General features: G+C 36.1%; 2 protein-coding genes across 7 annotated transcripts in view; one reads left to right on the top strand and one right to left on the bottom strand.

Moving 5' to 3' along the window:
* Positions 1-26561, bottom strand: part of LOC143177540 (uncharacterized) — a 113719-nt gene that overhangs the window by 54925 nt on the left and 32233 nt on the right. The gene's annotated exons all lie outside the window — the stretch shown is intronic.
* Positions 1-26561, top strand: part of Inae (inactivation no afterpotential E) — an 83385-nt gene that overhangs the window by 48945 nt on the left and 7879 nt on the right. For 3 of the 6 annotated variants that reach the window (XM_076391079.1, XM_076390917.1, XM_076390998.1), the window contains exons 3-13: positions 3399-3610; positions 10408-10509; positions 11214-11400; positions 12048-12132; positions 12780-13108; positions 14078-14273; positions 15557-15745; positions 16310-16600; positions 17693-17922; positions 18043-18066; positions 19912-20044. In XM_076391079.1, the coding sequence (XP_076247194.1) occupies positions 3399-3610; positions 10408-10509; positions 11214-11400; positions 12048-12132; positions 12780-13108; positions 14078-14273; positions 15557-15745; positions 16310-16600; positions 17693-17922; positions 18043-18066; positions 19912-20044 (1978 nt within the window). Of the gene's footprint in view, positions 1-3398; positions 3611-10407; positions 10510-11213; positions 11401-12047; positions 12133-12779; positions 13109-14077; positions 14274-15556; positions 15746-16309; positions 16601-17692; positions 17923-18042; positions 18067-19911; positions 20045-21987; positions 22063-23598; positions 23787-26561 lie in introns of all 6 variants that reach the window. The other 3 variants (XM_076391249.1, XM_076391327.1, XM_076391163.1) reach the window with 3 other exon arrangements.

The following is a 26561-nucleotide window of genomic DNA, read 5'->3' as shown; positions in this document are numbered from 1 at the left end:
AATTTCAGTGAAATAAAGAAACCTTTTTTAAGTTAAGTCTCCTTTTTTTTGTTATATGACAAAATTACATAAAATACATTTTTAGAAAACATTAGTTTAGACTTGATTAAAATCTATAAGACACAGTTTTTATTTTCAGCTGAAAGGGATTCACGTTAAGAAACTTTCTCCACAGAAGTCCATAATGTAGGTACTAGAATTGAGATTCAAGACTTTAAACATCAATATCTCAAAAATAAAAATGTGTAACTTATTCTACTCTGCCTTACAGTTAAAGTTTTAAACATACTATTATATAAATCACTAGTAAACTAATATTAATAATAACACAATTTTCTTGAAAAGTAAACATATATATTTTTCACTTACTTGTAATAAATATGAGTAGTTCTCAATATTGAAACTGCCTCTTCTTGTGCTAGAAAAGAAAAAAATAGTATTCAGTAAAATGTAAATAAATTCACTGTAATTAATATAATTTACGAAAACGTGAGCCATATTTTTAGAAATAATAATATTTTAATGCTACGTAATGAAATAGCAATTTCCAAAGTAAAATCGTCTTTAAATTCACCTCCTGTATTGCTTGGGTCGTTTGGTGCCAGGCTGCTAAATTGTCTGATTTTAGACCACCATAAAACTATTTATCGTTTCCTCCAAGCGTAGGTAACATATTTATTTAAATGTTGCAGTTCTTGAAAGTAAGTGATACTGAATCCCCATAATTCAAGATTACATATTCACTTCAATCAATGTTTCATTCTTAACGTCCACTAGTTCCACTTCCATTAGCACAGAATCATAGTAATTATATCGCAGAGCTTAAACTTTGAAAGAACCCCATTTCACATACACCGACATAGTAACAATATCTCTCGAAACACAAAAGACCTGAATGAACAGTAAAGCGCAGGCACACTAATAATTCCATTCCATTATACTATAATTAACTTCATCAAATAAAAGTCCTCCAGCGAGTCGGCGATCCTTTATTTGGCCCATTAAAAATAAAAAAAAAAAAAAGAGGCAAATGTTATAGACACTGATGGAGCTGAAAAATTCAGAGGCGTATGATGAATATGGTTCGCGCGATTCATTATAAACGAGCATCCTCGTCCTTTCTAAAAATTCGTCGTATCTGACGCTCGGCGCCTCCATCGATTCTACAGCGTTAATAATTCATCGGTTTTTGTCTGCTCGTCACGACGCGCTAACGAAACTACACGATGACGTGTACTCTCGTAAAACATTTACCACGGTGCAGCGTCTCATATCGACCCCCTCTGCTCGTGATGGAAATAGGACCAAGCTGCAAGACTCTTCGCCCTTGGTCCACTAATCATCCCCGAAGCGAAAGAAACGGGCAGAGGGCAAAAACAAGGGAAAGTTCGTTTTATCTGTAGCGTAATCTCAGTGTGTCATCGGCGGGGAACAATGGTGTGGCGGAAATCGAAGAATGCTATTGGAAATATTCCGGCGGAGCAAGAAGTAATCCCGATTAATTGGCTCCGCGATCGATACGAAGCAGGTGGAAGCACGCAGTAGTTCGAGGCAGACGTGTTTTTGCACTCTTTGTCCTGTTACTGCGTTGTGACTTGTGACGTGGGGGTGCTGAGGATTCTGTTCTGTTTGTTTTTTAATAATGGATATGTTGAGATTATTTCTTCTTTAATGAATTTTTAGGTCGCATAGAATGGACATTGTGGTTGATAACCACATTGGATATTGTGGTTATGAACTACAATGTTCAAAAATTCGTTTAAAAAAATATAATCTCAGCATATCGATTATTAAAAATGCGACGTGAGAGGAAGTTCTGCTAGTTTCTTTTAGAGTGAAATTGCAGAAACGGCGTTTGGTAAATGTTCGAATTCGAAGGGATCCGTGACGGGAGGCTGTGATTTAAGAGAATTGCGCGAACTTGGCAATCGAGGCCGACGTTAACGAGTCTTTTGCACGGCTGCAGTGCTCCACATTTGCATGGGAAAGGTTGTGCCTTCCCCGAAGGGGTAAGTTTACGCGAGGCGAAGCTTGGCAAAGTTTTCTCCGCGAGAAAAGACGCAATTACTTCGTGAAGTGTACCTGAGCTGCTCGCTGCTAGGAAATCTTGAAATATTGTGGTCGGCATACGATTTAATCCGAGATTGCAGCATCTTTCAGCTATCGGTGAACATCAGTGTCCTTTGAAGGATATTAAACTTGCTGAAGTACGCTAGACTCGTGTTTCGCTTGAACTTAGAGAGAGACGAGAGAAATAACTTAATACGTCGTCTGAAAGTAGTACGCGTCACTAGTAGTCTGTAGAAAATTTAATTGTTATGAGAAGTTAAAAAATACATAAGTCTATGGAAAATTATGTTAAGCTATAGGTTATTTCTCGTGGTCCAGTGAAATGAATATTGAGTGATTCTGAAAACTTGGAAATTCAAGGATCTGAGTCTTCAAATATTTGAAAATTCAGATCTTTGAATGTTTGAAAGTTTAGATATTTGAATATTTGAAAATTAAGATATTTCAAAATTTAGTTATCTCAATATTTGATTATTTGAAAATTGAGATATTTGATTATTTGAATAGCTAAAAATTGAGATATTTGAACATTGAAATATTTAAGTATTTGTATATTTGAATATTTAGATATTTAAATATTTGAAAATTTAGATATTTAAACATTTGAAAATTTAAATATTTGAATATTTGAAAATTTAAGTATTTAATTATTTGAAAATTTGAAAACTTCGAAATAAAGAATTTCAAAAGATTGAATATTTGATTGTTTAAACAGTTCTGTGTCCAGAAATCCATCAAGAAGATACGCAATTTCACTTATTAATATTTCACAATCTAATATCTAGATTCCTCCAAAAGGAATTAATAATTCAAGCGTCTTTCCATCTCACTGGTGCAAATTCCAAAAAAAAAAAAAACGATCAACAATTTTTATTAATACTTTCGTTAAAACACGACTCGAGCAAAGTGAGCCCTAGATATGCAAATGTTACGCTATAAGACAACGATGAAATACGAGACCGATGAAATGAGCGCGAAGGGGGTTGGTAAATGTCACATGGGCCCTGGCACGTCTAAAACCTCAAGTAGACCAATAGATAGACTTATATCCTTTGATATACGAGCTCCCTCCATCGTCCGCCATTTGCAATAATTTTCCTCACATTTTACGCCAGTACCTCTCCATACTTCATCGAACCAGAACGAATAAAAAAAAAGAAGCGAAGAAGAATTAATGGGTAATTGAACAGAAGTTACATAAAAGAATATCCTGGCTGGCAACTACATTCCGTTCACGTTTCAATAAGTGACGGTGTGTCCGTGATATTTTTTCCAGAGTCGCCAAGGAGAGTTCGTTCCTTTCAAAGTTCTTATCGTCTCTGTTACAGGGTGACAGTCCTGGCCGTTCTACTGGGGATTCTCGAATGGGATCGCAGCGTTACGTGCATCCTACTTTTGTGGGAATACGTCGTGGGGTACACGGCCATCCTCGCTGTCTCCATAGTGATAGAGTTTTCCATCTGCTTCCTGGCGACCAGGGGGAGCATCCTGGACACTGCTGCCAGGGCGCCCATGCAATACGTTCTCTACGTTCGACTTTGTGAGTTACTTGATCGATCGATCCTCGGTGAAAGATGGAGGAGGGCGCGAGTAGTATCCTTAAGGGGGTATTCTTATTGGCGAACCGAAGAAAGAAAAGTTCTTTGGAAATTTTATCACGAGATACAAGGCTGAGCCTGAAGGGTGATTTGAAATTTTAAACAGTCTTCTATTGCAGAACGTACTTAGGTATTTTTTTGCAGTTTTTTTTTATGGACAGAGAATCAAAGTTCTGTTGGCAGCATTCGTGTACGTGGATGGTTGTGTATGCTTCGGTCAGAACAAAGTTTAATTATTTGAGTGGTACGATAAATTCGATAGGAATTTTGTTATACAGAGTGATTCTATCTAGTTATGTCAGAATTGTTTTCATTTCGTTTTTATATTAAGCAGCGAGGTCATAAAATTATGAAGGCACTAAAACAGACATTGCAAACGAAATAGCATTAGTTATATGCTATTACTTATTTATTGTGTGGTATCTTAGAACAGAATGCAATACACTTGAACGAAAATGTACTTAAATGAAAAACTTCAAGAGCTTAATTTACGACCTCGCTATATCGTGGCCCGTACTATATTGGATTAGTTTGTAAGTAGAGCAACAGCTGCACAAGATTAATCATAAAAGTAAAGCATACAGTTAATATCATGGTAACAATAGAAATTACCTGCAACTAAAAATGGTGGTATGAAGGGGTTGAGTGTGTCTGGTTATTTATACAGGAAATCGCAGCAAAAATAGTCTTCTTACCGCTTTGACGATTACAAGCTTGAAAACTACTTTTCCTTGAAACATTCTGTACAATTTACGTATATCAAGTTAATCAAATTGATTAGAAAATGTAAATAAACTGTGTTCCTTACAGAGTGGTTAATTACATTTTCAAACTCTAGGTTTAAAATATTATCTCTAGTTTGGTAAAAAATTTACTAGAAATATTTACAACTATCTAGATTTCTATCTAGACATAGATAGAATATCTATTTAGATTTATAGACGTATCTAGATTTCTTCAGAAAATGAGTGACTGTATTTCAGAAATTTCGAATGTTAAGTAAATGAAAATTGAAGTTCGACAACTTCGTCGCTACAGTGGATAAGATATTTATCAGTAGCTCTCAGCAGAGAAAAAATCGAGCTTCATCAATGCTAGAGCTGTTTCGTGTCTTTGCGTGGTTATCTGATATATTTATGGTACAGAAAATAGAGGGTGAGCCAGGACAAAAGAGGAATTGGAGTTGAAAATAGGTGGTCGTGTCGTTGCATGAGCTGGATTTGCTCGCGAACGTGTTCGTCATTTCATCTAGGATAGACATAAAACGTCCAATATAGATTCCAATGAATCTCTACAGATAGGACGGGTCGGTCAGCTAAATTTGTTCCTGCGGAGTTGAATCTAAATTCTTTTGAAACTACATTCTCATATTTCGCCATTTTTATGACATCGTACAAATAAAATAAAAAAAAATGACAAAATTTCTCAATACAGATGTTCCTGGTTGTATCTTCAACTTGGATTAAAATTTCACCTGACATTTTCATCACTTTTTTGTTTTCACAATAAGAATATTAATTTCTGATTTTATAACTGTCAGGAATTTAAATTTCCAAATTTTTTCGATTTTCTAATAATTCAAGATTTCAATTAACTTTAATTATCAGTTATTCTCATTTTCATATTTTTTAGTATTAAAATATTAGAAACTTTCTAATCTTCTAGCATCGAAATACTTAAATTTTCAGAACTTTTTAATATATTTAAATTTCTCAAATCTAATTTCCGGGTAATTAACTACCTCTATGTAAACCGTATATATCACCATTAATGATAATCTTTTTTCTTAAGAAGCATAATCTTCAGTCATAATTATTGGATACATCTTTTTTTATTATGTACAATTTTTATTGATTATTACTTGTACTGTTACTCGTTAATTTTTTCACAATCTCAGTATAATTCTAATTCCAGTATGGTTTATGTACATTGCCTCTAATCTTGTACAAGCTTAATGGCTTAATAAATAAAAAAAGCTACCTCCAGGGGAATAATCTTGTGTAGACCCATAAAACATAATAGTTTCGTAGCTAGGCTTGGTAAATAAAATAAGAACCTAATTAAAATCAGACTAAATATCATTTACTGCAGTCGAATTATTTTTTCACAAATTTCTACAATATTTATCGAAGCTGATAAGAGCAAGTACTTAAATCATGTTAGTAAATACGTCGTTAATTCACCGTCATAATTACCTATCAGAAAGCCTTTATTTAAGGTTAATAATGATGCAAACGAAATGAAACTCGACCTAGAGGTGCGCGTTATGGAGTTCATTAACGAAAGCTTCGTTGGTGAAAGCCACTTTCCCCTGTCGTCCCTTCCAATCATCGCGAGGCGAGGAGCGAATATTAATAAGGTCGAAGTCTTTAGCCGTAGCTTCTCGATCGGAATAAACGACCACTCACAGTGAAAAAAATTGCTATTCTGTGATTGCAAATGAAATGCTTTAATGCACGATAGATTGCACGAATTACGGAGAAAATTGCATCGATTTATTGCGCGTCTTTTTACATGGGTATTATTATTAGTCAATCAACGAAAATAATTAAATTACCAAATAATAAATATTACCAGAAAATAATACACCAGCGAAATAAAATTGAATTACCAGAGAAATAGAAATGAAAAAGAAAGACAGAGAAATTGATATAATAGAATATTATAGATTGAAAGCAGATATTAAAAAAGTTTAAGCTACAGATAATTTCATAAGAAATAATGTTTGAAAGGTTGTTCTGAAAAAACACTTGGAATTTAAATTTAGTAGGTATTCTAAAAGTGTAGTCACTCTAAATGAATTAACTTCATCAATTATTCGAATTTTAAATAATACTTGTACTTGAAAAGAATATAAAAGAATTCTTCGATTTTTGAAACCAACAGGATGGTGTACTCCCTTGAAAGCTAGGCAATGAACAAAGATGCATTGACTTTCTCTCTTCGAGACAAAAGAAATTGTAAGATATACCCATCCCTTTTCCCAAGGAAAAATCGAACCCACTTTTTTAGTTCAACGTGCTAGCCAGCTTCCTGGTGAATTTTCCAAGGAGCAGAAGAATAGCTAAAGATTCCACTCGCTTTTCTACGTCTCCTCTTCCACAGTGTGAATATAGGCGTGAAACTCTCTGTCTTTTTGGCCATTAAGAAATAGGAAGTCGCGTCGTTCTTGGCTTCCTCTCCTTCCCTATATTACAACGTGATCACTTCAAGTGTCTCTTTAATTGCCCATTATGCTAATGCACCGCTTACGTGTCTCTCTTCGAGCTGAATTTTCAATATCCTTTATTTCTCTCCATACAGACACCGTAGTCTGTACGTTCTGAGCATCGCTGGACTCGTCTCGCAGAAATTTTCGTAGAGTTGGCATGAATTTCTAAAGTTCAGAGTTGAAATATTCCGTGGGTCCGAGTTCAACTATTCATTTCCAAAGTTCAGGTACTCGTACTTGCGAAACTTTGTATTCATTGAAACTGGGCTTTAAAAATCCAGAAGTTCAAAGTTCAAACAGAGTGTTTAGTTTGAAAGTTCATGCATTCCTTCGGTAATTGCACACCTCGAATTATGAAATTTGAGAAAATATGTAAAACACTCGGGTGCTTAAAACTAGTTATAATGTGTTAACACACTAATGCAGAACAGGGTCCATATTATAATCTCAATGTCAAAATATGATGTCACCATATGAAATCACTGTCAAACAGACATTTCCCATGCTTTCCAGTAACGCGATTAGAGATAACAAATCTAGCTACTGTTTCATTTAAAATTTGGCAATATCAGCAGGAAAACAGAATCGATTAGCAACAATGGACTCTTCAGTTCAGTTTCCTTCGTGTCACATTCGTCTCCCACAAAACTCGCCCGAACGTCTTCATTATTTTTCCTTAGGACGTCTCATTGTATCGCGCACAGTGTCTGTTAAATCACTCGCGTCTCTGGTACATTGTGCGCTGGTTATTCGCACAAAGAATTGCTTCTAGCCGTCTGTTCTCCCGAAAGACACATACATTGGTGGGTATTAACGGTTCTGGAACTGATCCAACGTTGGTCCACTGTTCTGCGAGAGTTATAGCGCACCAAGGAGGAACTCGATGGAAATTCCGATCACGTACAGCTGATTGGTCGGAAGCGTGCGGAGTGGCACAGGCCACCGTCGTTGCAGCTCTTTCGAGTTCCTTGCACAATTCGGTCGGTCTGATTTCGACAGACGGCGTCTTGGAAGTTCTGGCCAGACGAAATCGCATTAAGGGGGGTAAGAATGATGATTCGAAGTGCGAAACAAGGACTTTTCGAAGGACGCGGACTTTCTGAATGTTGGTACGGATAGGAGGATGCTATGAACACGCTTCGATTTTCCTTTCTTGTTTATCCGACGATTCAGAGGTCTGTCAACAACAGGATCATTAGCGAGGGTATTCTGCGTATGGCACGGTCGAAGTTTCTGATAACGATTTTACTTGGGTAGGAATTTCTCCGCAGTTTTTGCATGATCTTGGAAGTTGAGGCAGTATCTGGGTCAATGTTAGGTAAGTTTTTGCTGCTTGAAGACTGTGATTCTTAGAATTTGATCGTCTGTAAATCCACACGTTTCAAATTTAAATATTTGGAAAGCTATACATTGAAAATTTGGGTAGCTCAGGATTTGAGAATTTAATAATTTGAATTTCTCAGAATTTGAAAATTTGAAAATCATACAATCTGAGAATTTGAAAATTTATAAATTTGCAAATTTCAGAATTTGGAAATCTAAGAATTAAAAAATTCCAGAATTTCAAAGTCTGAGAATTTAAAAATTTCAGAATCTGAGAATGTAAAGATTTGTACATTTCAAAATTTGAAGATTTGAAGATTTACAACTTTAAAAATTTGTATTATGCTTATTGTTGTACTTGTTAGAAATCGCTTTCTGTATATGAAATGCACTAAAAAAAGCTTTATCGAAATGAAAAATTGGATTGTTAGAATTGCAGTCTAAAAGTACTTTGCTGAAGGAATTCTGAAGAACCTCAACAGTAATAAATAATACCAGACATATTTGAAAGGATAAAGAACAAACATATTCAGGTCAAGTACCTTACAAAATGAAAATACGTTTTTCTATATGATGTGATTGGCATTTCTTGGTTGAAATGAAAATACGCCAACGCGAATACCATAACTTCGAACCGGATAAGGACTGAAGGTATTGACAGCGCTTTCTTCGTGTATCAAGTGAAAGATAGCTCAGCCACACAGGCATTATCCACTGTTTCATAGCATGACATGGCAGCTTTCGATGGTTTCTGTGCTGTGGCGAGTGCATTTGGCTCGATTAGCTATCACCGCGGTTGCACAACTCGAGGTAATTTTAGAATTACCTAAGTAAACTGTCTTCAAGGCGATAAAAAAAGAATGAATGTTTTCATTGTTTTCTTTGTATTCCTTTATATGTGGCTACAAAAATACGCGAAGGTGAAAATATTATCATGACAGATTTGATTTCAGTGAGTGTGTGCTGTGTGAAAGTAGTAACGCTGGGTTTATAATGGAGGAGTTTGTTTGAACTACTCGAAGTGTTTCGATGATGATTGAGCATATGCTGAATGGATTTAGCTACTGAATATACTGAAGAGAGTAATTCTGAAAAGTGAAAGCAAATATTGTTATACGCGCTATCGATATGTATAGTATAATAGAACGAAGTTTAGGGGTAGAAATTTTGTTATTAGCTATGAATTTTAATACTGGATAGAAGGTATTTTCTATAACGATATTAAAGTTGACACAGAACTTGATTAATAAATTTTTTGAGGCGCTCAAAAATAGTGAAAAAGAAGTGTTTCTTTTTAAATTTCTGTTTCTGGCTTTATTGAATTTTCTAAATTATTTTATAAAATATGGAAGAAGCTGAAGAATTTAAAATGTTAAAAGAAACAGAAACACAGAAACGAAAAATTGAAACTTCAAAACCCTTGCAGCACCTCGAAAATTGTTTTAACAGGAACTACATAGTTTGTAGAGATTTTAATTTTAGAGATCTGAGAAACTACATGTAAATTTTGTTTGCTATTAAAAATCAGCCACGCAGTTTTTATTTTTTTTATTGTACCTTACATGTATAACTACACCTACAGAGTTATGGAAATGTAACGTGACAACAGTGGACTATCTTTATTGGTCTTATTTCGATTTTTATCTCTAATTATATTTATATTTCAAGTTTTCAATTTCCCCCTTTTTCTTTCTAATTGTGATATAGTATTCTGCTGGGCATAGTTCTTTTCTTTGGACAAATTTAAACAGTAGACCTTGACATGAAAGATTAGGTCACGCCACTAAATTACGTATAAAACAACACCGAAGACTCGAATAGTGCGGGGTTGATAATAAATCAGGCTTAACCATGCCATGTGCTTTACTAGACAGAGCACCTATATTTTTTTGGCAAGATTAGATAAATAAGTTATTTAAAGCCGTAACTATGACTGACTCATTTTCCACGTCACTACAGTATTTGTTACAATTTCCACACACAAACCTTATTTGTAGTGATTCATACATGTTCGTACATCTGGATGAACCTTTACACAGAACAGACAAAAGCATCTAATTCTTCTGTCAATCGTTCCTTTATTTTCATATAAACAGAAGACATTATAATCTGTTTTGTAGCACATTTTGATTATTTAAATCTAAGTATTTAAAAATTTGTAACCTTCATAACTTGTAACATGAATTCCATAAAATTTTATTTCAGTTCTGTTACTGGTAGAAACTGGATGGTTATGCGCAGGTGTAACGTGGATAATGTATTACTACCAAACCTGTCCTGTCAACCAAGTCAAAGACATAATGTTAGGTAAGTGCGATTACTTCGAAAACATTGTAACAAAACTGCTTATACTTTTCATAAATTTAAGTACACTTTGAATTTGAATTTCTGAATTTGAAAATCATTGTTTTATTTCTTTGTTTAACCCTTCAACGACATTGTATTTTTATTTGCAGAAAGACTAAGTAAATGAAAATGAAAATTTTATCACTAAGAAACTTAGTGTTTTCATAGTGCAATAATTCTCACGAATTTAACAATTTATATTCTATATGAAAAAATAGAGCTTGTAGTTGAGGGAACTATTCTAAATAATATTACCAAAATATTAGGCTAGTTAAATAACCACTGACAAAGTAGTCACACTAATTCATCCACACGTTTAATCCCAGTCACATTTCAAAATTAAAACCCACAAATAATTCTACTTCCTTCACCAACAAGAATAACTAGAAATAACTAGAAGCACTCATAAAATGATTTCATGGAGTTCGATTAATATAAAACTAAAAAGAACAAGATTTTTTCATCGGAGGAAGCTACTACAACATAAAAATGAAAAATGTCAGCAAACAAAATCCTTCATTCGTGAAACCGTGCAGAGTAAAACAAAAAGAGCCATCGCACTTTATTTCCATTCGAACTGTTACGCGACAGTCTGGTGACGCGGGAGAACAACGCTTTTCTGTGCAATCAGACCAATCCGATACTATTGAAACGTTGCATCGTAGGTTTAGTGATATCGAATTGGTGCGTGCTGGCGTCGGTGATGGTGACTGTATGGTGCACGTACGACGCCGCGGGCAGATCGTGGGTGAAAATGAAAAAATACCAGCGCAGCATGAGGGAGGCGGAATCAAGATGCGGCAAATTGCATTACAACAGAAGCGGCAGCAGAAACAGGAACTGGCGGCAAAGGTAACGGCTCTGCGATCCTCGTTTTCATTCCCCTGTCTGACTTATTGCCTTCCACTTCCACTTGGACACTTTTACTGCCACTCGCTGCTCGCCTCTTGCATCACTTGCTGTTTCTGCAGCGAGAACTGTTCAAATCGGAACCGTTACGGGGCTCTGAATTTGCGATCCTGCCCATTCGAACGACAGTGATTCTATTATTTTGTGAAATATTGCAATGGGATTTTTTAACAGTATTGGGATGATGTTTAGCTGGGTCTGAGTAAAAATTGTTTAGTAGTTCTACTTGCGAGATACTTTTTAAAGTATTGTGTATGGGGCGTGGAGGACATTTATTGAATGTTCTTTGTGAAATGTAGAAATGTGTCTGACTTGGGACTTATTCTACTGACTTCGCTATGTTTGCCTAAATGCACCTCAGCAGTAGAACAGGTCCCAGATCAGACACATTTCAGGCGAATTTTAGATACTTTTCCAACTAACAACCCTAAAACGAATCTGTAAATACAATTTCATCATTTTTTATTTTTTTTCCAAATTTTGTATGTAGTATCATTCCTTAAAATTTAACACATAAAAAGACAAATTCCACGAAAAGCCACTACAGCGAACGGAAGCCAATCTAAATAATTCAACTTTTCCGCTTCCAGGAAGGTAATACGCGCATACCAAGATAGTTGGCACAACAGATGTCGACTGTTGTTCTGCTGCATGGGGAATTCCGACAGAAGCCGAGTAAGTGTCAGCACAAATAACGCAAGTTTTTTAACTGTGCATCAATAAATGTCAGCATGAACTCTCTTCTTTCGATTCAACCCTTTCTTAACTCAAAATCTTCTCACATAAGGACGAAAAGTTGACTCAGAATATTCATATTTTTCCCTAATTTTGTCAGTAATGTCACTTCTCTGCCATATCTGATCCCATCGCCTTAAAGTACTTTTATAAATTCTACAAGAGACTTCAATAACTTCAGATTAACCTCATATAGCACAGGATCTATATGGATATATGTCTTTAGGATGTCTTAAGAGCATCCAGATTAAGGTCTATCAGACGTTCAGACAAAAAATAGATGTCTTTAAAATGTCCATGTAGTGTATCTTCAAGACATCTTATGGATGTAAATTTCGCAAGTCTTTAAGACGTACGCTGTTGGATGTTTTTAAGACGTTCAATTATGTCGTAAGACATGCAGACATAAAACAGACGTCTTCAAGACTGTCTGGGACATTTCTTCCTTATGTTGGCGAATATTGGTGTTTAACTTAACTTGCCCTCCCGTGATGTGCATCAAAATTCGACATAACGAAAAGATTAAGAACCTCAAGCCACTTGCTCTATTTTATAAAACGAACTCCATAACTTCACTCATTTCCCAGAATTCCTTCGCGGATATCGCTCGGCTGTTCAGCGACTTCTTCCGCGATCTGGACGTGGTGCCATCGGACGTGGTCGCTGGTCTTGTGCTGCTGAGGAAGTTCCAGAAGGTCGAGAGGGAGCTGATCGTGAAGCAACGGAAGAACGACACCTACGAGTTCCTTTCGGGGGTGCCGATCACTCCTCGAACTAAATTCTTGTCCTTGACCGAGGATGGCGATCTTGGCCACTTCCAGTCGGCTATTCATTACATGCACTTCGCCCTCGCTGCTTATGGCTGGCCCATGCTACTCGTCCATCAATCTACTGGCCTTTGCCAACTGTGTGCAAGGTAATGTCCTCGAGACAGCGTGGCGCAGGTTGTCACGACGTTCAAACAGCAATTGATTTTCGGCAGGGGTCCATTTCGCGATTAAACAGCAGATGCTTGCTTGCGTGGGAGGGACATTCGAAGGTTGGGTAAATAAATTTCAGGGCTTTGTCAGTTGTGAATGAACAGAGATTTTAACATTCGATACGAATGCAAGGTTGGTTTTTAAGCTTTGTGTTGCGAATAATTGTGTAAGGAATAACAACAGTATGTTGTAATTTGCAATTGTTATGCAGAACCAGACTTCTATAGAAACATTTGAAACAAGAGAATCTGAATAAAAACCTACTTCATTTTTTAAACATCGCGATGTCTATTTTGCTTTCGATATTTCATTGGTTTTTGTATGCAGCCTGCATTTTTAATTTTGTATGCATTTAAATTGTCTGTAAATACATAAAAATCTACAGTCTAATGATAATTACAGAACCCAGGTTAATATCCTATAATTATAATAATTTATAATAATATCTACATTTTAAACGCAACTGAATTATTTTTTTTTTTCGTTTCCACGCTTTATCAGATATAATCTCAATAATTCATCTACATGTTACGAACAAGATTTTAACAAGAAATATAAACCAGGAGGAACAAAATATACAGGGTGAGTCACGCAACTGTATCACCCGAATTTTCTCGTAGACCATTTGTTGTATAAAAAAATAATTCAAACGAAAACAGTATCAAATAACTTTTCCTTGAAACATTTCCTCATACAGCAAATACTTTCCAAGAAAATTCATGTGATACAGTTACGTGACTCACCCTGTATACTGCTCTTTCCTCTACTAATCGAAGACCAATGTTGCGTACGTGTAAAATAGCCAAGAACAAATACATTCATCGTTTATTTTTCCCAAGTTAAAGAACAGTGTTGTCTACACGTAATGTCGCTTGAAAAAGTTAACTCACAGTCTCTTGTCACAGATTGCAATGCGGATGCTTTCCATGCGGGGGTCACGAAGACGAGGCGACCGTGGTGGAGGACAATTGTTGCAGGTGCAATTACACGGCGCTGAAAAAGTTGATCGGCGTCGCGGAGGTGGAGGTCATTTACGCGACTTTTCACGTCGACGTCAGCGAGACGCCGTTCTACGTTTCGCTCGATTACACCAAGAAAAAGGTTTGCCAATCCCCTTTATCGATCTTTATCCTGCGATTGCGTTTATCTCGAGGAGACACAACGAAAAGGCGCGATCGATGGACTCGTTGACTAGAATCTCTGATTGGATTTCTGGAAAGGGAGATTAAAATAACAGCTTCCACGATTGTTGTATCTCGAAAGCTTAATTGAAGTAAATGGACCTCGTTACGCTGGCCATTTTATGAATTTTTCATTAGTCGTTAAACGTGGCATCCTCGCGCTCGATGAACTTCGCTGCTGTCGCATTAGTAATGCGTTGCAATCTGAATAATCATTCAGCTGTGAAGTCCTGAAAATTGTTCGAAACCTCGTGGAGCCAAGAAATCTGGTTTTGTCATAAAATGTACAAATTCGTTGATGTCGAAATTTAATAATTTCAATATTTTAGTATTTCAATATTTCAAACTCAATATTTCGGGAACTGGATATTTCAATATTTCAACATCTTGAAAGTTGAATATTTCAAAATTTAGATTTCTGTACAATTTGAATATTTATAGACGTTTATTTTATGTCTGAACGTCTTATAACAATTTGGACGTCTTCAAGACGTCTTTTGGATATTCTTAGGACTTTACTGAAGGTCTTTAAGACGTTTTTAAAACGTCTCTGTGCTACATGGATCTGTTCCATGTTCGTATTTCAATATTTTCAATTTAGAAATTTTGTAGTTTCAATATTTATATTTAAATATTCAAAGATATCAGCTTTTTAATTTTTCAATACTTCAAAGTTTCATAGTTTCAATATTTGTATATCTGAAAAATTAGAGACAAATATTTAAATACGTGAAAATTAGAACTTCATAAATGAATATTGGAATATTCAATAATTTCAAAATTTGAATGTTTGAAAATTTGCATATCAGAAATTCGACCCGCTGGAAAAATAAAATTTCTGCAAACACCGTGGGTTATCATAATCCCGCGTAAAAATCGAGTACTTCTGTGTTACCTCTAGCGCAGCATCAGTAAATAATGAACAAATTTTTTTGCAAATTTTCCGAGTTTCTGTTTTTAGAGCACTTCCATAATTACAGGCACATAGCCCCAGCAGTCGAGGGCTAAATATCGTAAGCTACTAAACACGTTAAACTCGTTATCTATAATGAACCAGAACGTGTTCTAGTTCGATCATCAAAGCCAGTCGCTTGAGAAAATTAAGCCACCTAATAATGCCCTACTAACGATCGCTTTAGCCCGTGCTCCAGCAGACTTAAGCCGGAACGGTTAATTACCAATTTTCTGCCGGCACTTTTTAAGGTTGTCGTCAGTATACGCGGGACCCTCAGCATGGAGGACGTGTTAACAGACTTGAACGGGGAGGCTGAAGTGTTACCATTGTCACCGCCGCGGGACGATTGGCTGGGCCACAAGGGGATGGTCCAAGCCGCTGAATATATTCGTAAAAAGCTGCTCGACGAGGGAATCATATCTCGTGCCTTCGCCAAGGTACTGTTCTAAATTAACTTCGCTTTAAATGCAAATGCTTGCCTCCGCGAGGTATAAATAGTTACTCTTATCGCTACGCTCGTTACTTGTTTTGAGTCATGCAACGAAAAACTAGGTATTGGTGTATGGAGATTTGGCGAATTTAAATATCGAGCTGAGTTCTGTCCATGGACTGCTGAAACACTTTGTTGGCGGTGGCGTTGGAGGCTTTTTACGAAAGTTTAATCGAAATGTAAACTATAACTGTTTATTAGTGTTTGTATTTGAATTTCTATGGAGAACTTAGTTCAAATCAGTTTGTAGTGTAGAATTTTAATTTTAGCTTTGTGTTTTTGGTACTTGGTATGCATCTCTTCACTTTTATTTAGCTTTCCATTGTTTTAGTACATCTTTTGGAGTATTTCTTTACACGAATTGAATTTCTTTTAAACTGAAACTTATGACCTGACCTAATATCAAGCAATTATCCTAAGCAAATGAAGAAATATGGGTTCTAGATTTCAATGTAACAAAAGTGGAGCTCTTAAATCGTTCAATTGAAACTCGTCCAAATTTCTGCTTCAGGATCCTCAGAGAGGGACTAATCAGTTTGGTCTGGTGCTCGTTGGCCATTCTTTGGGAGCGGGTACAGCTGCCATCTTAGCGATTCTGCTCAAGCAAGATTACCCAGATCTGGTGTGCTTTGCGTACGCTCCACCGGGTGGTCTTTTGAGCATGCCTGCTCAGCAGTATACGCAAGAATTTATTACATCCGTGGTGGTTGGAAAGGATGTCATTCCCAGGATAGGTCTTCGACAAATGGAAAGCCTGCGAGCTGATCTTATCAATGCCATAAAAAGAAGCGTTGACCCGAAGGTAAGTGTTTCTTAAAGAATAAAGGAAAAGTGGAACGTTTTCCTGGTAGTTCAGAATTATAAGTCGTTTGAAAGAAATATCTTTTCTTCAAACTTTCAATATTTATTTTAAAATAAGATAACAACAAAAGATTTTGATTTTGCCAAAAATTACAAAAACTGTGAAACAATATGCACTTTGATATTATTTTATTCTTCAGTTATTCATCAGTTATTAATTATATAAATATTTAAAGTCTTAAATTTCTAAATATTCAAAATTCAAAAATTGTTATTTTCAAGTATTCAAACATTCAAATTTTCAAAGCTCTAAATATTCGAAAATTTTAATTTCTAAGCATTTAAATGTTCAAATTTTCGAAGTTCGAAATATTCAAGTATCTAAACTTGAACAGTTGTAAACGTTTAAGTATTTAAACTTACAAAATTATAAATATTGAAATTTTAAAATATGCAAACATTGAAAATACCAAATATTTTTTATAATTCCAAATTAAAAAATATTCAAATTTCTGAGCATTCAAATATTCAAATTTCTAGATTTTCAACTATTCAGACACCTATTACAATTTTCCCCTTTTGAAACTCTTCGTAATGTCCCTATTATATATTCCAATTTGTGGATTCCACGCCCACCAACAAAATCACCTACCCCCCGCAAATAATTTCACGTTCCTACCCCAAGAAACTTACCCATAACCGTTCACCTCAGTTCTTAATATCAGTCACCATTATTCACGGCACATTATTCAAACCGCTTTATTACTTGAAAACAGCTCGACTATACCCAGCTCCGCTAAACAAGAAACACTGATTTCATCCACCGCCCCCTAATCCCGAATCATCCCCATAAATCTGTCCATTAATTCAGAACTTTCACAAATCGCTGCAGTAAATGGATTTCAAGTGTACACCTAACAAAATCCGCATCGACCCAGTTAAGATTTCCCAATTTGTGGCATTACTCAACGTTTCGACGCCGCTCGTCCCACACGCGAAGCGCATTTCTCGTTCCACGGTATTAACCATAATCAGAGCACTCTGAAACAACGAAGAACTAAACAGAGAAATTCGTGGGACGATTCGTTTGCAGTGGAAAACGATAGCGTGCTCTGTGATGTGCTGCGGTTGCGGTTCCACCCCCACGTCGGCCGCGAATTTGGAGGCTGGCGGATGCATCAGCGAGTACCAGAGGGACAAGGATCTGGCTAGGTCACAGACGGTCCTTCCAAGCGACACGAGCATCACGTTGACGCTGCACAGGCCTCTGTATCCGCCAGGTCGGATCATACACGTTGTTCGACACCATCCGAACAAGGGGGAGTAAGTTCGATCATTTACGTTCAGTTTGACCTTAATACGCGACGATCGATCGATCTTTACTTAGACGGGACACCGAGACACGTGCCAGTCAGACTTTAATCGAACGTTTTCCGTTTCCAGGCAGAAATACGAGAGCTGCTGGAGGTACGTTTATCGAAGTTTCTGTTTTTAAGGTTGCTCTAGGTAATTTCACCTTGGGGATGTGCCTGCATGCGAACCCTTGGACCTGTACACTTCTCTATCATAATGTGTGCTGCACTTTGTCGCTATCTGGTTTCAGAGAAATCACTGACTTCTTGAATTGTGGACGTTCGAGGCTTTCATAGTCTGAATTTATTGAGTTTCACTGGTTAAGGTTTCGTCAGTATTTTAGCTAGATTTGATTTGAATTGATGTTAATGGATCGTTGGATATTGGGTAACTGAATTGGACAGCTGAAATTTGAAGTGTCTAATTGTGGACTGGATGTAATGAAGGTTTTGGGTGGTAATTAAATGAAGATTTGATGAGGATGAAACTTGTTCTGACATGTGATATGATTGTTTCAGTCTTTCGTAATGAGTCTATTTTAGGACAAATAGGAATACAGAATTAAAATACCAAATGTAACAATTAAAAAAGATTAAGTGTGTATTCATTTATGTTTCTTTATCTTGAAAATCTATGTTGTGGACTATGAACCATTAATTACTTCCAGTTTACGATTGGTACTCAACAATTTGTGATGTGAGCAAACTATTTTAATAGATTTTCTTAGATAAAAATTGTAAATAGAGTATTCCTTTGCTACAAGCTTGATATAATCTTCACAGTAATTGGATATGATTTGGAACACAGTAACTTTATTATCGTATCTTGGACAAAATAGAAATAAACTATTAGCATATAATGTAACTTGAAAAATGTGGTTCTCTATATTAGCTCATCAGCAGAAGATGAAAGCCTGCAGCAAGGAAACACTCTAAAAAAAGTTAATTTAGTGATCAACATATTTTCTTCTTTCTTTTCAACTTTCTCAGATTTTGCATTCTAACCAATAAATCCAGGTCCAAACTCAACTTTACCTAATTACAACTGTTGTACTGATAGATCCTTTAATTAATTTTCCCTATCTGCATGAATTAGTCTAGAAGAAACTATGGAGGATAAGAAAGATACTTCTATTTACTATTTCTATCGTATTCTTAACATTTTCTCTGGATCATTTTAAACGAGCTTTTAGAATTATTTAAACACTTTTTTATGTACATTTCACCGAGCGATATTTATTAATTACAAGCATTTCAAGTGACTATCATAGCCACTTAACGAGAAGTGGTACTCACCTCATACAACTGCTGTGAAATTTTACACCCAATCCAGACAGTGGCTATGACAATCACTGCTCTATTATGTCCTCTGATTTTTATTATGAATAGACTGCATTTTGAATTTTTATGCATTTATGGGAAATTTCGATATGCAAAAACATACTTACAGAATCCAATAATGCATAAAAACAGGATATCGAAAAGTAAATATATTATATGTATCATACTTTAAGAGTGAAACAAGTCTCCAGTTAGGTTCCACTTCTCAAACTGTATTTATGAAAACAGAAATTTACACAAGCCTCTGCAGTCCAATCATAAGCTCCATGTTAACCATGGAGTTACATTGCCACGTCCCAGGCGAATCTTACCAATGTCTAAACGCTTATAACTCACCACCAGAATCACCCCCAAACTTCTCCCCACCTAGAACCAACCACACTCCATAACATCTATAATTAACACAGTAGAGAACGTATTAAAAAACTATAATTCTCCGCTGACAAGAAGTCCCCTGGCAGAACGCAGGTCTAACTGGTCCCAGAAGACTTCTCGTCAGCGGATCACAGTACTATACTCAAGCCTATCGATTCTAACTTCCAACGACCACCTATATCTCTTCCTCAACCGAAACCATCACGCCACAAGTGTACACTGGTCTCTTCCCCTTCGATTTCAGGCGAATCTTAAACAAACGGGAGCCAGTGTACCAGGCGCTCTGGGCAGGCCCGTGCGACTTCGACGAGGTCCTCATAAGCCCAGTGATGATCCAGGACCACATGCCGGACCACATGCTGAAAGCTCTGACCAAGGTAAGCCGGATACCCACGGTAAAGCTGGGTAATTACAAAATCTTGGAAGAGACGACCGACGATCAGGACGACACGAAGGAAGAGGACACGCGTCGGGACGTAGTTGCCACTGTAGAGAGTAAAGGTCACGCTAACGGTTGCAATGCTAGTAGTGCACAAATTCAGATCACTACGATCAGTGGACGGGACTCGCTTAACCAGACGACTGTCGTCGATATCGAGATTCACGAACGAAAGGACACGTACTGAGGGACGCCCCTTTGACGGGAAACGGTATCTCGAGATCGGTCGGGAAACTGTCGAGGAACAATTCGAGGGCACGTTGCATCCGTGAGGAACCTTGTTTGTAATAGAGGAAACCGCGATCGGTGTGGTTGTAGATCATGTAGTTTTTGTTGAATAGTTTAGAGTTCTCTATTACCGCCATTGTCGTCACCACCGTTCTTTGTTTGCCTCTTCTCGTTTCATTGAACGCTGGAATTGTTTGTAATGGAGATCGTGTGTTCTCTGTTGTGATTTTTAGTATATAATACGATGGAATATTTATGTGTACGATGTAAGGAGTGACTGAGAGTTATTATCGAGGATTACGCACCTGTTTTTAGTTTGTTTAACGCTCAGAGCGAACGAGTCTTTGACAGCATGCTATTCGACATTGCATGAGTTATTTGTAATAACTTGCTGAGAGTTTATGCAGGATGTTCGACGACAGGAGGAAGAGAATTTCTGGGGATTTTGTATCGTGTTGGATGAGAAGGAAATAGTTTAAAAATACTTATAAAATATCACTATTTTTTTTTGAAAACATCACTATTAACTAAATGATTCAGTAGACCATTTTCATATTTGAAATATAATACATATTTTAATATTCATTCGTCATACCTTTTAATAAAAAATATTCATATTTTTTACAAGTAAAGTGTTCCTGAAAGTGCTTGGATAAGATTTTAAAAATAAACAAGTATTTGAAACTAAAAATACATAAATATTCTTAAATTATTCGAGTATTCATATAGAGTAGACTACAAGTACTAAAAAGTTCCAATTACTTTCAAATGATTTCAATTACTTGAAGTAGGAAGACCAATTATTTTCTGTACGAAAAAGGTAAATATGTTTTATTTTACATAACCTATTGTATTGAGTGGACTTTCTTAGTATGCATTTCAACTTTGAAGTTGATTGCTTTGTTAGTTTTCAAGATAGAATTTCTACCACTTCGTAAAATACTGATTTAATCAAGGCAACTTGAAGATTCAATTTCTATAAAGACGTCTGTTCTTTGAAATGTCTCTACAGTGGTTCCAATTTCTCGAATTCTATCTAAAAAGCTGCAAAAATATTCCTCTAGTACTTTAAACATTAAAAAAGTATCGTTAATAAAAAGTCGATTTTTTTTAACTCGTCATGGTACAAAGCTCCCCTTAATATATATATATTATTTATTTTTTTAATTTCCTTCTCCCTGTTGTCTCTGAACAATCTGCTTACGTAGTTCCTCACGTAATTCTGTATTTTCTTTTTTTTTTTTTCAATTACTTTCGTGACTTTTTGCAGTCTCGAAATGATTTTTCGTTTCACTGTGATCGACTGCATCCAAAACGACTAAGACACTGTACGAAACAATAAAGTCAGCACATAACGATAAAGTTGGCACAGTAAAGATACTACAGCCGTCGCGATGCATATAAATATTTAAATACAAATGGTTGTATATTTTTATACAATACGCGAAGAATGGAACTTTATTGTATAAGATAAAACTGTATATATGCATTCTATGAACTATATTCTCATAAACTATACATTCTTGAAGTCTGTACCTCTCGATGGTCGTTTTGATTGCACATTGTACCTATTTAATTCTGTATAATTTGCGATGTACGCTACTTTGGTCAATATACTTTCTACAAATAAACATGTCGTTGTTTATTCATTAGGTTTTGCTTCGTAGTCTATGCTTGAAGCGTTTAAGTACGACTGTCAACGTTCAAAACAAACACGACAGTTTTAAAGTAAGCACTGCTTATTTTCATTTATTAACATTCCACGTTTCGATCATTGCTTTTACCAATGAACTTAAAATTGCCTATTAAAATCAAAATTAATCTCACTTACATTATATTAATTTCCTTTCTATTCGTTTATTAACTAGCTATCTCCCCTAATACTTGCTTTATATTTTAATTTATATAATTATTCCCCTTAATCTTGAAATACTTTTCCAGATCAGGTCCTAACAGAAGCTGCAGAAAAAAGAAAAATCGCAGCTCGTCTGTGTTAGCTTTGCATGATCATAAAATGTCGAATTTCTAGCATTTTAAAAGGTAGTTCACCATTTGCAATTACATGTAAAATCGATGGCTTGAAGAAGCCTTGGAGAACAGGAACGAAACTTAAATGTGCATGATAACTATTCACGAGTGGATGCCTTCACTCACCGACTGTATGTAGCTGGTTGAACCTTAGAACACCAAGTATTATTCAAACGTAGTAGGTAATTGCATTTCGCCACCAAAAGACCTGGAAGAATTCATCGAGTCATCGAGTGCAGAGTCAATCGAACTTCAACGATCAATTGTCTTCCGTGGAATGGGAGGTATTGAAATTGTACCAGCTGATCGCTTCCAATCGAGTCTGCAAACCGATCAGACCTTTCCTTCGATATTAAACTTGATTCCAGCGCACAGTGGTTGGAAAAGGGGCATTTCTTGGTCAAAATTAATAATCTACTTGTCGATTATTTTGAAGAAGAATCTATTTTTAACGACAAGACTTTTGTTATTTTTAGCAAATTATTTTAAGGAGGTATATTTTTTCCATTTTAAAAATATAAATATATAAAAAGGAATTTTATTTTGCATCTTAGTGTCCTGAAGGGTACAGTTATTCTATTTCATCTGAATCTGTTTGCCTAAAACATTGGTAAATACTCTTCTTAATATTCTACACTTCATATCTCTTATTTTATTATTCTATTTTTCAAAAAGTATCTCAAACTTTACATTGATTAGAAATACTATCAAATCTATATTCTGAGGTTTCGGAATTGTTAATTACAAAGCACTTCTCACAACACTTCGAAAACAAATAGACATCAATCTACCAACCCTAACAGAACCACTATCTTCTGTCACACTACAATATTAACCCTTAAACAATGTTTGACGAGTATACTCGTCATCCCTTGACTTTACTCACGCAATCAGATACACACTTTCAAAACAAAATTCCACTATTAAACGATTAAAGAAACAAGTATCTTCTATAACGATAAAAAAAGCAAGAATAATATTTTGCCCAAAAAATACCCCATTTCAGGCCACCATGCATCGCCAAGTCGACAGCCCTTGCCCCTTGACCCCCGTGTATCGTAGAAGATTAATCCACTGACCAGTTAGCCGTCCATTAGATTAGGTGTTGCCGGTTTGCCGCGAAGCGTTCCCACTAACTGTGAAAAGTAACCCCGACGATGCGTTGTCCCTTCGAATCGTGGCTAATCGGCGACCCTGCGGGAGGATCTGTGGCTGAGGGTGTGTGGTGTGGATTAGGTGTCAGCGTGGAGAGATCGTGGCGCTGCGGAGGCCGGCGCAGCAGCGACGGTTGCAACGGACCCAGCGAGCCAAAGGGGGCCCGATCCACCGCATGTCGTTCTCCATCATCAAGGTACAACGACGACCTTGCTCGGCCGCGACGCCGACCTCCATGCCACCACACACTCTTCTCGCCACGACACAAGGTACATTCACCTCTTCAGGCTTTATACGGTGTGTTTCGAGGTGGTTGCACACGGCTGTGTGAACATGGGGGCAGAATACGAGAATGGATTCTGTTGCGTCGCACATGGATTTCGAAGATGTGAACTCAGAAACGTGGTTTTCGGGGAAATTACTTCTATAAGACGTTCAGACGAAAAATAGAGACGTCTTTAAGACATCCTATGGACGTGAATATTCGGAGGTCTTTAAGACGTATGTTATTGGATGTTTTTAAGTCGTTTAAATTATATCATAAAATATTCAGGCATGAAATGGACGTTTTCAAGATGTCATGTGCTATCTGAGAAGTAATTTATAGTTTATATGTCTATAATTTAAAAATTTAATTAGTAAAATTGTTACAAAAAAATAAAATAGAAATTTGTTTATTAAATTGTTTCATGATCACAACTCAAAAATCGCGTTTTTCTAAATTGAGTTCAGTGAATTTTGAAATACATGTGTGAGATGGCTCATTTATTGCAACAATGAAGGACCAAAATTATGGTTTTCAAGGAAATGAGATAGTATCATCAGTTGTTAATGCAAGAATCATTTTTTTTACAATAATAACTCAAAAATAGAAATGTTTTAATTATATCTATGTTGCAGCAAATGAGCGATATAAAGTATAGTAGGTGGTAGAGAAAATATAGAATTGTATAATTATTTAGTATTAGTAAATCTGACTATTAGAAATATTAATTAAAGTTTATATAATATTGTACTCACTTGGAAAAATTGGACCTTTTTCTTGGGTTCGAAATTGAGTAAATAAATTTCTCAAAAAGTGATTTATCGGAATTGCTTTAAAAACAGAATGCTTCTTACCATCGTAAGCCAAAAAGAACATATTTCTGTATTCAGTCGCTTCTCTATTACAATTTCAAATCTTCTCTACCACTGACTATACCTAACTTGTTTGATACGATAAAACCTCGATAGTTGCAAAACGACGCGACAGAAATGAGTGCAAACAGAGAGGTATTCCCTTCTAGTTACCTATTTCAAATACAATAAAACAAACCAAGGATCTTTCCTCTGTTTACACTGAGAAATACAATGAAAAAAGGAATAACAAAGACATCTTATTTAACTAAAACCGAGAACCTTGTACCAGAGCCCATGCAATTATCGAGGCAACCAGTCAGGTGCTTTCAAACCAAATTCTACGCTTCTCTATCTACTATCATCTCTCCTTTCTTTATTTTCACTATCAACCCCGCCTACAAGTCTTTCATAAAGCCATACTAATAACAAGAATCGTTGCAGCAGTACAATGAAAAAAATTGCAGAAATGTTCACATGCACTGCCCACTTTACTACTATCTTAACTAACGCCACTGTCGTTCCATGTACATCCTTAACAGCATTCTGTCGCATGCGATTACACGATCACGATCTTTAGATATCATCCACTGATCACCACCATGTTCGTTCCAAATACATTTGTCACGAAACTCGAGAGAGGGGGAGAAAAGTACGTATTGCCAGTTGACGTAGAGATTAGTTGCGTGAGATTGTTAAACGGTACTGACAGTGAGAGAATATAATGGACATGTAAAGGTAGATAAGAACGATCTAGAGCAGAACCGTCATTGATCACCGATCACCTGAATGGTACTTGTCACAGTCGTTCATGCATGTGCACCACGCATCATATTAGTACACCACGATCGCCATCGTATACATTTGGTTCTTTAAATAGGTACATGATAGCGTAACACTGTCGCGGTATAATGTATGTTAATTCGCATGTCAAGTATCATAATGGAGTGTTGAGTACTCGAACGTGTTAGCCTCTGCTACTGAACCATAATCCTTCCATTCCATTATTTAGAAAGTATAGAAAACCGTTTGGGACTGATAGTGGGCCCAAACGGTGTAACTTTCTCACTTCGTAGCGTAAACTAATGGAGTCTGAAGTTTTATGTAAATGGAATAATCCATTTTCGGGGTAGTCATGCGCAAATTTTTGGCTGCCTCCCATATACACGTGTATTTGACCCAGTTACTTGGGAGAGCTTCCATGTCATGTTGTGCTCAAACATTTAATAGGTATTTTCTCCGAATTTTCGGGATGTAGAACGAAGATTAAACATTCATGTACGTTCCATCGCCTGTGTGACGCATGGGATTAATACTATTATATGGAAGATGTGCTTGTGTCGCGCTATTGCCAAATTTCTGCTTGCGTTTTAATGAAACTGCTGCGTGAAAGCATAAAGAACGCGAATCGCGGAAGTACCGAGATATAGTTATGATTATTGTCACTAACTTCTTGCGATAAAATATCACCTCGCAATTATTTTCCCGCTTTTTCCAACATAAAGAATTTCTTATTTTCTTGAGTTAAAAATGTTTAAATTGTCAAATATTCAAGCTTTGAAATTTTCAATTTTCAAATTCTGAAATATTGAAATGTTCGCATAATTAAATTTTACAATTTTGAAAGGCTGAAATATTGAAACCTCGAAATAGTGATATATCAATACATACATGTATATCAGCATCGCTGACTATTGATATTGTCATACTGAAATATTGAAATACTGAAAAACTGAAGTACTGTAACATTAAAATACTCGAATTCTTTTTAATTTAAAAAATTTATGAACCAATATTTTTAACACCTACTTTGACTGTGGCAAAAAGTACGAAAAAAGTAGAGAAAATAAACAGAACTAATATTTCGAAGTTCCCACTGATGGATTTGGAAAGCGTTTAATTGAATATCTGGCTATTCTGCTAATGAC

Source organism: Calliopsis andreniformis, chromosome 1, assembly GCF_051401765.1.
Source record: "Calliopsis andreniformis isolate RMS-2024a chromosome 1, iyCalAndr_principal, whole genome shotgun sequence".
Classification (NCBI taxonomy): domain Eukaryota; kingdom Metazoa; phylum Arthropoda; class Insecta; order Hymenoptera; family Andrenidae; genus Calliopsis; species Calliopsis andreniformis.
This window is presented reverse-complemented; position numbering and strand designations above follow the sequence as displayed.